Source organism: Trachurus trachurus (genome assembly GCF_905171665.1).
Source record: "Trachurus trachurus genome assembly, chromosome: 3".
Lineage (NCBI taxonomy): Eukaryota > Metazoa > Chordata > Actinopteri > Carangiformes > Carangidae > Trachurus > Trachurus trachurus.
Genome location: NC_139893.1, coordinates 34,611,413 through 34,627,804, shown reverse-complemented (window position 1 = coordinate 34,627,804; position 16,392 = coordinate 34,611,413). Strand labels below are relative to the sequence as shown.

The 16,392-nt window shown below is 41.9% G+C and overlaps 3 protein-coding genes across 3 annotated transcripts; 1 reads left to right on the top strand and 2 right to left on the bottom strand.

Annotated features, from left to right (window-relative positions):
• Nucleotides 1–764: 764 nt before the first annotated feature.
• LOC311004188 (hatching enzyme 1.2-like) lies at nt 765–3,137 on the bottom strand (the record flags this gene model as incomplete). The annotated part of the gene is made up of 7 exons (XM_083996134.1): nt 765–857; nt 952–1,076; nt 1,159–1,240; nt 1,724–1,902; nt 1,990–2,110; nt 2,749–2,904; nt 2,996–3,137. Coding segments are annotated over 7 exons (807 nt in total). The 3' UTR covers nt 765–855.
• A 1,047-nt stretch (nt 3,138–4,184) lies between these two features.
• On the bottom strand, nt 4,185–8,034 carry LOC311005826 (low choriolytic enzyme-like). The gene is made up of 10 exons (XM_083998420.1): nt 7,932–8,034; nt 7,797–7,827; nt 7,646–7,711; nt 7,364–7,516; nt 5,850–5,967; nt 5,553–5,731; nt 5,214–5,295; nt 4,750–4,874; nt 4,478–4,535; nt 4,185–4,282 (listed from the first exon to the last, which is right to left on the bottom strand). Exons 1-9 carry the CDS (start codon nt 7,992–7,994, stop codon nt 4,480–4,482), a joined length of 873 nt encoding a protein of 290 aa, XP_083854546.1. The 5' UTR covers nt 7,995–8,034; the 3' UTR covers nt 4,185–4,282; nt 4,478–4,479.
• A 3,526-nt stretch (nt 8,035–11,560) lies between these two features.
• Nucleotides 11,561–14,223, top strand: LOC311008227 (hatching enzyme 1.2-like; the record flags this gene model as incomplete). The annotated part of the gene is made up of 7 exons (XM_084001709.1): nt 11,561–11,702; nt 11,790–11,945; nt 12,792–12,912; nt 13,004–13,182; nt 13,724–13,805; nt 13,887–14,011; nt 14,108–14,223. Coding segments are annotated over 7 exons (807 nt in total). The 3' UTR covers nt 14,110–14,223.
• Nucleotides 14,224–16,392: the final 2,169 nt, after the last annotated feature.

The following is a 16,392-nucleotide window of genomic DNA, read 5'->3' as shown; positions in this document are numbered from 1 at the left end:
AGCTTATCTTTTGCATATTAGATAGCCTATCAAATGAATGAAATCAAGTAAGTACAGGTTGGCTCATGTTTCTTATACATCATGTAGCCTACTACAACCCTAGCCTAGTTACTCTGTTACTGGACTTGAGCTTTAGGGAATCACTGAGAACAGAAACTTCTGGAAATCTATAAGACACAACCCTTGCATCTGCAGTTTCTGGGAGGGGTGACGATGTTCTGTATTCATTCAAGTTGACATAATAAACATGCCTCCTTGCTGCATTATATTAGACAGAGGAGACAGATGAATACAATTGGGTTAGGGTAAGACATCAAATTACTATTTACACCCAGGCATCATGATATGAAAGGTGAATGATTGAAGAAATGTCTTTTTCTGTCCATGGTGCCTTCCATGCTCAAAGAGGCACAGCAGGATCTGTCAGTGCAGAGACTGTGGGAGCTGTAGAAGCTGTGAGCAAGAGACACCTGCCATGAGCACTTTTTTGAAAAGCTTACAGTATAGGACTCTAAATTCTCTGGAAATGCCCACTGGGGTTGTGATTCCCTCCCTTTTAAAGGGTCTCATCTTCCTTACCCACATGGCCTCAGTGTAAGTTATTTTCCAGAGTCAAAGGCAGAGACCATTAAACACATTTTAACTTCCTTTTCTCATCCATATCTGGTTTAGTTCACTGAGGAGGACAGCAAACGAAAAGGCAGTGATGACAGAATGAAGAGAGGCAGCAGCTGTGTTTGAGTCAGAGTAACTTTATTGGATGATCAATGTTGTGCTGATGAATTCTGTTGTGCAGTAAACACCAGGAGACAATGTCCACTTTGCTCTGTCTGTCCCATCATCTGGACGGGCTTCCTCTGTAACAGTCAACAGAACAGAGGTCCATTAGGAAAACAGCAAACAGGTATATGTGTGTGTCTGTAGTGTTAAAGAGCTCATGTGGACACTCACAGCACTGGTAGAGGTTGTTGAGCCTGGTGATGTCAGTGCGGCTCATCTCCTTGGCATTGCCAAAGGACACATTGTTGTTGGGGATGGGCAGCATGGTGGGCTGGTTGTTCTTAGAGAAGGCGTACCTACAACAAGACACAGCAGTCAGACCGAACCACAGCCTCACACTTGTATCATTACAGGCAGCAGGACAGGAAGTGTTCTCACTTGTGGTACTGCATGACAGAGTTGTAGTCGTAGGGAGTTCCCTGGTTCTGGGTGGCGATCTTCCTGAAGTTGTGCTCCATTCCTAAAAGAAATGATAGACACAAGGTCAGTGTTTGTCTGATCTGAAGTCAAGATCTTCTCTCTGGAAGGAAATGAGTTTAGCGGCAGATTTTGGTGCTGACGGCTTTTTATACACAACCCTGAGTCAAACACTGAGCTTCTGTCTCAGGTAGGATCAGATTTGTGCCTCAGTGCTCTTTGTCCACTAGGAGGCACATGTGACCAATATGGACCTATGGGTGGTGATGAGAGGAAAGCTTTGGGACACACAGTCTTTCAAAAAAAGAAGAATTTCAGTTTCATCTCTTCACCTGTCTCATGTTTCTGCTTTTAGCTCTAAGACTGGTGTATGTGCTGTGTGTTTGCAGACGTGGATATATCTCAAGGATCTTGTCTGGATATCAGGTTGTATTGTTGTTCACACAGTTCATACACTGAATGTAGCCTACTTGAGGTCTATGAGAAGAATGTACTTGTCTCTAATATTAATAAAGAGCTCCTTTACCGGACTGAACATTCTGCAGCAGGACTTTGATGTGGTTGTCTCTGTCAGAGCGGGTCTGCTCGTGGTTGAATCCCAGAGCGTGGAGCAGCTCGTGCTGGACGGTGCCGTGGTAGAGGCATCCACGACGGGCCAGAGACACCACCTGCTTCCCACCACGACGTCCAACGAAAGAGTAGCAGCTGGACAGGATCAGACACAAGGTGAAGACAGTGAAGACTCAGAGCAGCTTTCACTCACATGCTTCATTTCTCTGACTGTCTTCTTACCCGTTCTGGGACTCAATGCTCAGCCAGTCGCGGTCGCTGCTTCTGCTGGGCCTGAAGCGGATGCAGGAGAAAGAGGAGAAAGACTCCAGTCCACGGGTGATGATGGCCTTCTCACGGGAGGCTGGCAGGGCAATGTCAAACATTTAGCTTTTGACTTTTATCATCTTTCATCAGCTTTTGTTTTCTTGCCTAATGCCTGTCATTTTATGTCCTGCCTTGTAATGTCTGATATTGTTTGTGCTAATGTTTTAGCTCTGTGTGCTACTTGCATGTGTTTCTAGCTGTACTTTCTTCTCTTGCTTTCTCTCGCTCTTCTTCTCCCTGTCTGCATGTTATGTCTGCATGGCATGAGCTTTTGCTATGCTGTATGTCAGACTTCTTACTTGTTTTACTCGTTATTATGAGCTTTTACTAGGTAGATTGGTATGTAAGTTATGTTTTGAAAGTACTTAATTGTTGCCCCTTTTTTTGGCTTTTAGGTTGCCTTTTACATCTAGCCAGGGACAACGGACAAAAACTAGCCTTATTGGCTAACTCTGGCCCACTTACAGTTTTTCTTTTAACTCTGTTGATTAGTGGTGCACTGTCCCTATGAAATAAACTAATAAATGAAATGAAATCATCATCAACTATTGATATCATTATTATCATTGTTATATTCCAGAATATTCTGCATCCACAGCACTGCTCCAACATGAGCAGTGACGCCCTGCAATCTACAGACAGAGCATATGTGAACATCCCAGACCTGATACTCACAGAAGTGGTTGGTGATGTAATAAGGAATGTAGACCTTTCCATCGGTGAACTTGCCCCACTTGCAGCCTCTGCTGGTGCAGGGGTCGGCGTTCTTCTCGGCCTCGTTGCTGACGGCGATGTCTCCCTCAATCAGCATGGGGTCATTGTCGGAGCGGACTGACACACATCATAGGTACAGCAGATTACAAACCTGTTGAGCTGTCAGTCAAGAAGAAACATGGAGGCTGCTGCAGCAGATCACACTCACTCAGATTCTTGTTGGCTCTCTCCAGGAGTTCGGACACAGAAAGATCTTCTGTGTTCTCCTCTGCCTGGCTGTCGGCCCAGCAGTAGGCAGACAGGAGCAGCAGAGCCACAGCGGAGAACCTGAACACAGACATGCGAGCCATCCCAGCTGACCTGCAGGACACAGACAGGAAGGAACCAGCTGCAGCTTCTTCTCAGAGGACACAGAACAGACAGTCTTTGAACAGAGCAGGTCAGTCAACAGCTCAACTCACCTTATGATCTTCTGTGTAGACTTGTGAGTGTGAGGTTTCACTCCAGGTTTTTATATACATGTCCCTCTTTTCCCTTCGGCCCAAATATGGATTATCTGTTTTCCACAAAAAAGTAGAAAGGTCGCGCACATCCAGTTTAAAAAGGTGCTGGCCTCAAACATAAATATAGACAGTTATCTGTTTTCCACAAAACCTGAGAAATCAGCTAGAGGCTTATCAGACACATAATGTACAGATACAAACACCTCCATACCATTATCAGTAGCAGAAAGTTGTCAATTTACTCTACAAAACAGCCACTGATTTGTCCTTGTTTGTGTGTGTGTGGTGTTGTCCTTGCTGAGTCTGGGACTCAGCAGCAGTCTTATCACTGACATTGGCATACACTACGTTTGATCACCTGTGCTTGTTTACTCGGCAGATCAGTGTTCATGGCCGACAGTGTGACTGTTGCTGATCACCAGCACAGGTGTCCTTTCAGCTCTGCCTCTACATGCATGTTCCTCTTCTTTCTTAATCAATGAAGACACTGGCAGGTTACAATCCTTTGTGACAATATTATTTTCTTAATAATATTTTTTTCTTATGTGGCATAGTTCATCTTTAATTCATTCTGGGTAATGCAATGGGTTCATGGTGTTATTATGTAGCCAGGTTTAGGACCAGCACCTAGGTGAACCTATTATTCCTATTTTCTTCTGTTTTTTTCTTCTTCTTCTTCTTTTTTTTTTTTTTTTTTTTAAATCAGTGACAAGTTTGTTATTTCTTCCTGTGTAAATGTTTGATCTATGTTTGAAGTGTAAAAAACCACCACAGAAACATTCACGTTGCCTTTGCGTTTATTTGGTTTCCTTCAAGTTCACAAGCAGTTTTGCATTTCAATGTATCATGGAAATGTATCATTAGAGCAGTGCAAATTTTCATTGAATGGAAATGTTATTGATTTCATTATAGCGTAACAAGCTTGATTTCTGCTTTAGCATGGAGATTTAAAAAGCTGCATCAGTCGCCTCTTCCCATTTCCTCTGGATTCCCTGATGGAGAAAGAGGAGACATATTAAAAATACTGAGAAATATTGCATGAAAATGCAAAATGTGCCCACGAACACACGTAAGGTACACAAACACTGTCCTGTGTGTCCTGTGTGCACCTGTATAAAGGAAAGCCATGGTAACTTTCGAGCACACTGATGATGGTGTGGTACAGCAGGCCTGTAGCCCTTACTTACCTCTAATGGAACTGGTTTCTTTGCACAGCTTCTGGATCAGGGCTGGATCTGGTTCCATCTGCAATTAATTCAAATGGACAGAGAAATCTGTGAAAGCTGCTTCATTTCTTTGTGCTCATTAAAACATTTTGTCAGTACAGAAGGAAGTCACTTGTGGGCTAGCAGGTAGGTAGGCTGGCAAATGAAAATATAGGTAGCTTAGAATAAATCAACTGAAACAAATACATGGTTAATTAGTTGAGGGAGGTGGTTGGTTAATAATAGATACATACTGCATTGATACAGGCGATTCACCCGGAGGATGTCAACAGGACTCATCTGGGTGGCTCTGCCAATGACTTGGTTGTTGTTAGGGATGGGGATGATGGTTGGCTGCCTGTTCCTGGAGAAAGCAAACCTGTGGCACAAACACACAGTCATGATAAGAGATGTAGCTTCACTCCTCTAGAGATGAGCACCATTTATATCTGTACATACAGTCGGGACACATGTAATCAGACCAGGCCAAAGACTGTAGGGTGGCAACCTTTGACAGGTTGCCAGTCTATCACAGGGCCAACATATAATTATAAACAACACATGTCTGTCTTTGGGCTGTGGGAGGAAGCAGGAGAACCTGGAGAGAACCCAGGCCCAGAACCTTCTTGCTGAGAGGCAAGGGTGCTAAATTCTACAGCACTGTTGACCTCAATTTATATCATTATTGAGCTAAATGTGTGAGTGAGTCAGACCCTACCTTCCATAGTGCATGACAGAGTTGTAGTCATAGGGAGTACCAAGGTTCCTTGTCTGGATGATCCTGAAATTATTCTCCATTCCTGCAGGAGATCACACAACTCAATCAAAACATGTCTCTGCTTTATTACAGTTTACCAGTCAGAAGAGGAACTAGCAGTAAGTGCAGAATTCAAATCTAGATCTGCAGAAAACTAAGTTCCAACTAATTCAAATCAGCTGTTATGCACTTGCTATTGGGTTCTTAAAAAGACATGCAGGTATTTTGCAGAGACATTATGTGCTCTGTGTAAAGCCTCTTTTCCCACAGTTGGAGAAGACTGTCTGTGATGTTACCCACCAGGAATGACATTCTGCAGCAGGATACGAACATTCTCATTCCTGTCAGACCGGGTCTGTTCATGGTTGAAGCCCAGGGCGTGGAGCAGCTCATGTTGGATGATGGACTGGAAGACACAACCCTGGCGACTCAAAGACACCACCTGGGCATTACCACGACGCCCAACAAAAGAGAAACACCTGGAAGAGAGCGGTAGATACAGCCTTTGAAAATATATTGTGCTGCTTTTATGGCCCAGAGACCAAATCCGCCAGCTCTGGGAGAAAAGAGGATCTATGTGCACTGTGTGGTCCATACCCTGAACGAGACTGGATGTCCACAAAGTCTCTCTGTCTGTTTAAGGGGGTGAAGCGGATGCAAGTGGACCGAGCAAATGACCGCAGACCTGCAACAATGGTATTCCTCTCTCTTTGGGCTTAACACAAAGAAATGTTCAGTGAGTTGTAATTCAACTGTAGTCAATGTAAGAGTGGCATTTTTAAACATCAGATTTTCTCTTGTGGAGCAAAACACTTATCATTAAAACAAATCACCAACATGTCTATGCTGTCAAGATGTAATTTATGTATTATCAGATTTTTGTTTAGATAACAGAATTTGTGACATTTTTGAAATCTGCCTTGACAACTGCTGCCTGGCTTGTGACTCCCTGAGTCTATTTGAGAAGCCACTCACCAGGTCTTACTCTCAGACAATTAGCTCAGTGAGTTAAGAGCTGGTTCTTGGGGTCAGTTTATGAAATGACTGAGCACTGCAAAAACTCAAAATCTTTCCAAGAATATTTGTCTTATTTCAAAATGCCTCAATGTTAGTCAAAACGAATCTCTTTCCACTTAAAATAAGACTCATTTTCAATTGAAATAAGTAGAGAAATCTGCCAGTGAAAGCAAGTTTTTTGTGCTTGTAATAAGAAAGAAAAACTTAATCCACTATCAGATTTTTCTACTTATTTCAAGTGAAAATATGCTTGAAAAAAGTAAAATGTGTGTAAAAAACAAGCTACTTTTTAATGTGATGAGTCTTATTTTTAGTATAATTAGATTTGTTTTGACTAGAAATTACATTTTAACTAGAAATAAGACAGAAATAATCTTGGTAAGATTTTGAGTTTTTGCAGTGAGTGTCTGGAGTTGGAACACAAAAAGTGCTGGTGAGTGTATCAGCAGGGCAGTATCTCTTTCACTGCTGTCACTCTATGGGGCAGCCTTAAAGCAGAAGTAAGTGATATATTTGTGTTAATATAAGTCTTAAATAGTTATATCTTCCGACAGCAATCACTTACATAGAGTGTTTGGTCTGAAACACGGGTCTGTCAGTCCCTCTGCTCTGCTCTGAGCCGAAGAGAAAACATTTATCGTATCCTACAGTTTTTATCCAATGAGGAGAGAGAACGGCATGCAGGGCTGTGTGTGCAGCCAAGGAACGCCGTGAATGTGGTGACGTAGCGACGAGGACTGTTATGGTGCGTTCAAGGAAACTCGTATTTTTCCGACCGTGAAGTCGTACCAGTTCGATCTGGTACGAGTTCACCGGTCAGAAGTTACGAGTGGCCGTTATAGTGACTTTCACCGGTAAAACAGGTCGGAAAAACACGAGTGGGTTGCCTGAAACGCTACAAAGTCGTAAGTTGTGACTTGAAGCTGTAATTTACGATTTCAAAAGCCTGCCTGGAACGCAGCATTAGCGAAAACGACCGGACCACTCACTTCTGCTTTAAGTAACACTCAGCCAAGGAGAAATTAGACCTACATTTTGTAGACTATCAGCACTTCAGCTGCAGAAGTAAAAGTTCAGCCTGCAGTTAAACTCACAGTACTGGTTGGAGATGCGGTATGGCACGTAGACGTTGCCATCTCTGGATTTAGGCCACAGGCAGCCTCGGGCAGTGCAGGGATCAGCGTTCTGGAAACCAGTCGGCACCGCTATGTCTCCAAACATAACAAGAGGGTCGTCCAAGTTCTTTCCTGGGAAACAAAGCATGGATAGACTACAGTAACAGCAGCATTATGATCAATATAAATAAATACATATTTTAAAGCTCAGGCAATGTTATTTTTTGTTCTTAGATACACATGTGGTTAACATGAACATACCAACATTGGCATTGGCCTTCTCTAACAGTGTGGAGATGCTCATGTCATCATCCTCAATGGTGTTGCCTAGGAAACGGAGAAAGTTTTCATTATCTGGTGCAGGATGTAAAGGTTGCAGCATTGTATTGTATGAACACTAGTCAAGCCTCACCAGAGGATTCATCAGTCTTTTCATCAGGAGCCTGTAATAAGACAAGGAGGAAAAAGGCAGGTGGATGAGTTGAGATCACAAGTTTAACTCTGAATATAACACAATGGTTGCTGGCAAGAGTCTGCTAAAACGTACCTGTATAGTGAAAGTGTGGACAGAGCAGAGGAGCAGGCTGAGCGCAACAGTCTGGAGAATCATGGCTGGTTACAGGACAGGAGCTGCTAACACACAAATGCCCACGGGAAAGAGAAGTATTGGAACTTATATAGGTGAGGAAAAAAACACCCAGTCTTACCATGTAACAACAAACTGCTCAACAGAAATATTGACAAATTCACTTCAACTGACAGTTGCAATAATTACGACAGCCTGTGGTTTGTGTTACAGGTGGACTTCTGCTGTTTGTCTCCTGGCAAGGGCACACATTTGTATATTTTGTTTTCTTTAGTATGATATATTTTATTGTTAATTATAGGTTGAGGCACCTGATAAGCTCCTTGAGTTTTCGACTCTTCCTGCACTTTAAATAGTTAAATTGTTACTTTTACTTGTGTAATTTTTAACAGTGCAAACAAATAAAATCTAAAAAAAAAAAAAAAAAAAAATCACAGCACTCTTTTTCAAATATTCTCTAAAGGGACCAATCAATGAAGTAAAAGTTGATCTTTTTTGAGACATAGAATTAACAAATATATCTTCATACACTTCTCAGACAATAGTGTAGATTTTGTTTTGTTAATAAGTCACATTGTGGCAAGTAGGTAAGGGCAGACAGATCCTGCAGGACTGACTAACTCAATTGGGATTGATTCTTCAAAAATAACATTAAAGTAATATAAATCAAAAACATGGGTGGCTCTATCATTTCCAAACACTTCTGTAGTGTTTTAGTCAAACGGTCCTGGTACTGTATATTCATCTGGCCTGTGCAGAGTGCAGAGGTGTGGACTTGGAATAAAAATACAGCAAGGTGCACTATTACCATGACGTGCCACACAGCAGCAACACTAAGCTCTGCAAATATTTAAATAACAACAAAAAAATTACATATCAGTTTAAGAAACAATCAGTGTCAGTCAGCATTGTTAAATTTTTAACAAAAAAGCATTATCATTTTGATTCAAAAACATTTGGTACCACCAATCCACACTGGCAGGCTACAGGGAAGGATACCTTTAGCTTGTGTTGAACCTCCTGTATGCCATTTGACCAATAACCTGTTTGGAAACGGCTACAGACCATAATCAATTTATTGACAACTAATTAATATTCACAGTTGCAACGAGGAGTAGATGGATTATAACTGCAGATGACTCACTAACTTTTCTGATAGACTCATTAGAAAGCAAGGAATTTTGCAACTCAACACTGAATCTAATCTGTGCGTGCGGTGGCCGACTTTACTGATTTCTTCTCCTTATTTCATGGTTTAACAGTTGCAAAAGCTCATTAGAACTTCTCCAAACAGTGGACATAGTTGCAATCTGTTTGGTCAAAGTTGAGCAAAAACAGGAACAGACAGATTGCACATATTGCTTTGCTCTGAGATGACAATGAAAAGGTAAATTACCATGATTACTAATTATCATCATAAGCTTTATTTTTCCAGCTTTAATGTAAGTAGGAAATCCTTCAATATAACGACTGCATTTGACCATGTCATTTTAAAACATATTTAAATATATACCGTATATTAGAAAATAATGGAAACACTTTACATTCAGAAACAAAGAGACAGGTACAAAAATGTAGATGTATGCATAGGCCTACATGTAATTCAGACAGAAAAAAATAATTACATTTTGCAAAATCTAAAAAACAACAACATATAATTGCATTTGTTAATAAGGCAACTTCTTTTGCAAATGAAATATATTACAGTAAAATAAATAGTAAATATGATCAAATACATAATCGCTGAGAATTCCTTCTTTCAGCTGAGGATTCAGAGGTTTTACGTCATCTATTTGTTCCAGACATCTACAGGCCTTTCATCAGCTGCTGCAACAACTTTTGCAAGAATGAGACCAGCTCATTTCTAAACAGAGGTGTTATGGTTTAGTGTTGTGACATGTCTGCTCATGTAAGAACTGATGGGAAATTGTTATTTTTCCCATCAGAGCCACTTTATTCACCAGGTGTCCATGGTACACACAGTGCAGGACTCTGGTGGACTCAGGGTGAGTGTGTGTCCCACAGGTGACTGTGGTGGAAGAAGGTTGATAAGAAGTGGGTGCGTGTGTCTCTGGAAGTCAGTGACCAACCCCACTGTCTGTTCACACTGAGCTCCAGGTTGCTGAGACGCATTTTTAAGAGTGGCATTTTTAAACATCAGATTTTCTCTTGTGGAGCAAAACACTTATCATTAAAAACAAATCACCAACATTTCTATGTTGTCAAGATGTAATTTATGTATTATCAGATTTTTGTTTAGATAACAGAATTTGTGACATTTTTTAAATCTGCCTTGACAACTTTCTGCCTGGCTTGTGACTCCCTGAGTCTATTTGAGAAGCCACCAGAGGTCTCACTCTCAGACAATCAGCTCAGTGGGTTAGGAGCTGGTTCTTGGTGCCAATGAATCTGGGTTCAAGATCCAACAAGAGAGATTATGGTAACACATCAAAATACCACATGGTCTTCGTGAAGCAAATGTAAAAAAATTTAGAGTCATAGTAGATGATGTTTGACAAATACTTATCAGAATTTTATGTCAAAAACTGATTTTTTTTCTTCTTCTTCTTCTTTTTTTTTTTTTTTTTTTTACAGTGGTTTCAAATCTGCCTGCACGACAGTGAATGACTTACTCAATTTGTGAAGCCACTGTTGAGCTGCCACTTGCCAATTAGCTCAGAGCGGTAGCCAATGGTCTTTGTTTCCAGAAGTTGCGGGTTCGAGCTTCAGCTGGTGCAAAATGAGCATTATAAAGTCAACTGTTTTGTCTTCCTATTCTCCTGTTTGTTGCTCAGAATTATGCCAAAAAATAGCCCGGACCTGACCCATCTATTATATTACTGAACTCTAGAAATCCCTAGAATAAATATGCATTGTACTGTAGTAAACTAAACTGTGACTGGCCTATTAGTGTATAGATGTTGTAAAGACAAGTCACAACCACAGCGTCATTAAACAAATCAGTGAAACGTTCTGACTTCCAGACTCCAGATTTAATAAACTGGTTCATCGTTCTGTTCAGACTCTCACAACTCTGTCACCAAGAAAAAACTGTATTGAGTTGAAAATCAGACAACACACTTATTGCTCACTGAAAACCCTCTCATACATTACATCTCAATAGAGAATTATTTCCATAACACCAGAGCAGAACCTCCATCTAACTGCCCCTGGTTAATGTACCTGATTAATCCATTCACTTTTTATGTTAAATTGTGTTCCCTTTGTTTTGTTAGTGTGAGAACATAACACAGTTCACATTGGCAGGCAGCTCCCTTGCTGCCGCCACCTCACTGATTCCGGGAAAGAAGAGCAGTCCAGAGTCCAATAACACGATGTCCACTTCCCACACTTATAGTGAAGGTATATAGACTGATAAGCCTGTTGCTGATTTCCATCCATATTTGGGCCGAAGGGCAAAGAGGGACATGTATAAAAACCTGGAGTGAAACCTCACACTCACAAGTCTACACAAAAGATCATAAGGTGAGTTGAGCTGTTTGACTGCATCTGTTCTGTTCAAAGACTGTCTGTGTCCTCTGAGAAGAAGCTGCAGCTGGTTCCTGTCTGTGTCCTGCAGGTCAGCTGGGATGGCTCGCATGTCTGTGTTCAGGTTCTCCGCTGTGGCTCTGCTGCTCCTGTCTGCCTACTGCTGGGCCGACAGCCAGGCAGAGGAGAACACAGAAGATCTTTCTGTGTCCGAACTCCTGGAGAGAGCCAACAAGAATCTGAGTGAGTGTGATCTGCTGCGGCCTCCATGTTTCTTCTTGACTGACAGCTCAACAGGTTTGTAATCTGCTGTACTATGATGTGTGTCAGTCCGCTCCGACAATGACGCCATGCTGATTGAGGGAGACATCGCCATCAGCAACGAGGCCGAGAAGAACGCCGACCCCTGCACCAGCAGAGGCTGCAAGTGGGGCAAGTTCACCGATGGAAAGGTCTACATTCCTTATTACATCACCAACCACTTCTGTGAGTATCAGGTCTGGGATGTTCACATATGCTCTGTCTGTAGATAGCAGCTCAATTCACAAAGTTTAAAGATCCCATATTATACTCTTTTTACTCAATTTCACTCAGCTGTCAGACGTCCAACTAAACTGTATTCGAAATGTTTTGCCCCAAACTGATCCGTGGTCCTGAATGTCAGCTGTCTAGAAGTCGCTCAAATGAGCTCTACTGAGAACAAGCTGTTTCTGTGCCTGCACCTTTAAGTAACATGGTTACTGTACATGGCAAAGATTATTACCACTTTATGACTTAAAATTGGTCGGTATTTCATCAATTTAGCTCAGGAGTTTCTTGCTGTGCACTGCAGCCATAGAAATAGACGTGGTAGGCGTTTTATCGCGCTGAGGGGGCGGACTCACTCCCGTCGTGACATCACCACAGGAGCTGAGTCTGAACAGCCTGTATGAGCACCGTTTTACCAGTCGGTGGGCTGCTGAGTCGATGCAGGACCCGTTTACTTTCCTCATTCTAGGAGTTGGTAGGCTCAGGGAGGATCAGTTTATGTATGTAGAGACCAGAAAAAAACAGTTTTTCATAATATGGGACCTTTAAGTGAAGTTGAGTCATTACCAAAGCAACAGCAAGGCCTAAAACACCTCAAATGAATACTCTCCATACTCTCTGTAGGAGCTGTTGTTGCATCTTGGCTTCCTAAAGTAATATCTGCTGTTGTGGAAGCAGAATATTCTGGAATATAACTGATAATAATGATATCAATGATTGGTGATTGAAACTCTTTCATATAAAGACCAACAATGTGACACTGTGAAATGGTCAAAAGCTAAATGTTTGACATTGCCCTGCCAGCCTCCCGTGAGAAGGCCATCATCACCCGTGGACTGGAGTCTTTCTCCTCCTTCTCCTGCATCCGCTTCAGACCCAGCAGAAGCAGCGACCGCGACTGGCTGAGCATTGAGTCCCAGAACGGGTAAGAAGACAGTCAGAGAAATTAAGCATGTGAGTGAAAGCTGCTCTGAGTCTTCACTGTCTTCACCTCGTGTCTGATCCTTCCTGTCCAGCTGCTACTCTTTCGTTGGACGTCGTGGTGGGAAGCAGGTGGTGTCTCTGGCCCGTCGTGGATGCCTCTACCACGGCACCGTCCAGCACGAGCTGCTCCACGCTCTGGGATTCAACCACGAGCAGACCCGCTCTGACAGAGACAACCACATCAAAGTCCTGCTGCAGAATGTTCAGTCCGGTAATGGAGCTCTTTATTAATATTAGAGACAAGTACATTCTTATAAGACTCTAAAAGAGACACTGGTCTGATGCTTAGTCCAGATCTATTTCTCTAAAGACTCTCATAGACCTCAAGTACATTCAGTGTATGAGCTGTGTGAACAACAAGATAATACAACCTGATATTCAGATAAGATCATTGACATTAGCCACGTCTGCAAACACACAGAGTGATCCTGTCTGTAGACAGATCCAGTCTTAGAGCTAAAAGCAGAAACATGAGACAGGTGAAGAGATGAAACTGAAATTCTTCTTTGTTTTGATAGACTGTGTGTCCCAAAGCTTTCCTCTCATCACCACCCGTAGGTCCATATTGGTCACATGTGCCTCCTAGTGGACACAAAGAGCTCTGAAGCACAAATCTGATCCTACCTGAGACAGAAGCTCAGTGTTTGACTCAGGGTTGTGTATAAAAAGCTGCTCAACTCATTTCCTTCCAGAGAGAAGGTCTTGACTTCAGATCAGACAAACACTGACCTTGTGTCCATCATTTCTTTTAGGAATGGAGCACAACTTCAGGAAGATCGCCACCCTGAACCAGGGAACTCCCTACGACTACAACTCTGTCATGCAGTACCACAAGTGAGAACACTTCCTGTCCTGCTGCCTGTAATGATACAAGTGTGAGCCGTGGTTCGGTCTGACTGCTGTGTCTTGTTGTAGGTACGCCTTCTCTAAGAACAACCAGCCCACCATGCTGCCCATCCCCAACAACAATGTGTCCTTTGGCAATGCCAAGGAGATGAGCCGCACCGACATCACCAGGCTCAACAACCTCTACCAGTGCTGTGAGTGTCCACATGAGCTCTTTAACACTACAGACACACACATTTAACTTTTTGCTGTTTTTGCCTAATGGACCTCTGTTGTGTTGACTGTTACAGAGGAAGCCCGTCCAGATGATGGGACAGACAGAGCAGAGTGGACATTGTCTCCTGGTGTTTACTGCACAACAGAATTCATTGGCACAACATTGATCATCCAATAAAGTTACTCTGACTCAAACACAGTTGTCTCTCTTCATTCTGTCATCACTGCCTTTTCGTTTGCTGTCCTTACTGAAGACCATGCTTGCAGTTACATACTGTACAGTGCCTTGCAAAAGTATTCATAGCCCTTGAACTTTTCCATATTTTGTCATGTTATAACTACAAACTTAAATGTAGCCTATTTTATTGGTACAAATAGTGCATAATTGTGAAATGGAAGGAAAATGATAAATAAAGATAAAAAAAAAGTGTGGCCTACATATGTATTCAGTCCCCCTGAGTTAATACTTTGTTGAACCATCTTTCGCTGCAATTACAGCTGCAAGTCTTTTGAGGTACGTCTCTATCAGCTTTGCACATCTACAAAACAGCTCCAGACAGTTGAGTCGGATTGGATGGAGAGTGTCTGTGAACAGCAGTTTTCAAGTCTTGTCACAGATTCTCAATAGGATTTAGGTCTGGACTTTGACTGGGCCATTCTAACACATGGATATACTTTGATTTGTAAACCAGTCCATTGTAGCTCTGGTGGTTTGTTTAGGGTGGTTGTCCTGCTGGAAGGGGAACTTCCGGCGGTAGGCAGGGTGGGCTCAGCCCACTCAAACATCCTTCTTGCCCACCCAATCCAAACTTAAAGGTAGGGTTGGGGATCATTCTGTGGCATTTTTACTGAATTGCTTAAAATCCTACTCAGCACCGCTCTTCTCTCCATCAGTTTCACTATAGGCTAGCTGTGACTTTTTGATGTGTTCACTGGCGAGAAAAATACACAAGGTTTCTCGCGGTTGGTGACTAAAGTTGAACAGCCAGAGCAAGACAATACAGCAGACATAGTTACAGTATGTTGGCGGGGAAACTGCGCTGCTGGGTTACACCCCACCTTTCCGAAACCCTGCCTTTCCGAAAATAGACTTCCATTCTTCGTAATAACGGGGTTCACTATTTTTTCTAAAGACCCCGCTATTCCGAAAAGGCTATTGGGGAAAACCCTCCATTCCGAACCCCCCCCCCCCAACTCCGAATGGACAGACAGATGCAATCAGAAAGGAAATGGAGGCTGCGCATTGATCCTTGTTTCCTTTTTGGGGTCAAACGGATCATGTGCATAATTAACTGCAAAACAAGCAAATACTTCATGACATATAAGACTCATTATGCTTCTAGCCTGTCTAGTCTCTACCTGGTCTTTTTTACTAAACTTAACCAACTCCTTCCTTCATTGCCTAACACTATACTATACTGTTAAAATAAATAATAGTTGATTAGCTGTAAAATAACAGTAAAATGCTGGCCTCCCTGCTGCCAGTATTTTACTGTTATTTTACAGTGACATTCTTTGTTCTGTATTTGTTGTGTTTACAGCAAAATAAATTTGTTTTGTATTTTAATCATAACTGACACTGTTACGTAGGCTACTGTACAGTATTCTATCTTTCTTACTGTATTCGTTGTGAGGTTTTTTTTTTGTTCCTTGTTAAAATAAACTTTGCTGCGAAAAAAAAAATCTGTCAGCTTATTACTGTAGAAATTCTACTTTTGAGCTCCACACAGAATTGTTTGAGTAAATAGTGATAAAATAGCAAAGACTGAAGTGTTTTGTGTAAAGTACTGTACATCAATGTGTTGCTGTTGATTTGAAAGTCACTCAAATGGTGCATGTGTGTATCATTTTGTTGCTAGCATGACATAGATTGTTAGGTTTTGATTGCAGAGTTTCATTTTGACACAGTTGTGAGGTAATAAGCCACATTTTGCAAAACGTGTGTAAGCAATCGACAAAAACTGTGAACTCAGCAGTAACTGGTTCAAACAGAATTAAGTCATAAGGTAACAAAATATGATTTTTATAAAGTAGCCAGTGTACAGTTTTTACAAGAGTGTTTCATTTTGCAAAGGATCTGAGACGTTCTGCTATTTGGGTGTATGGTTGTGCTAATTGTGTGTAGTGTTTTGACAAATCGAGCAGAGTTTTCGAAATCATGCTTGAGCAATCGAAGAAAAACAACTGTAAAGTATCGGATCTGTTACATGTGTGTGGGCCTGGTTCTGCCACTGTGGGTGTGTCTGCCATGGGTGGGTTCATATTCACAAGAGTGTGTTGAATGTCTCACACTGATAAGAGCAGGGAAATGTGTGTGTGTGTGTGTGTGTGTGTGTGTGTGTGTGTTTGTGTGTGTGTG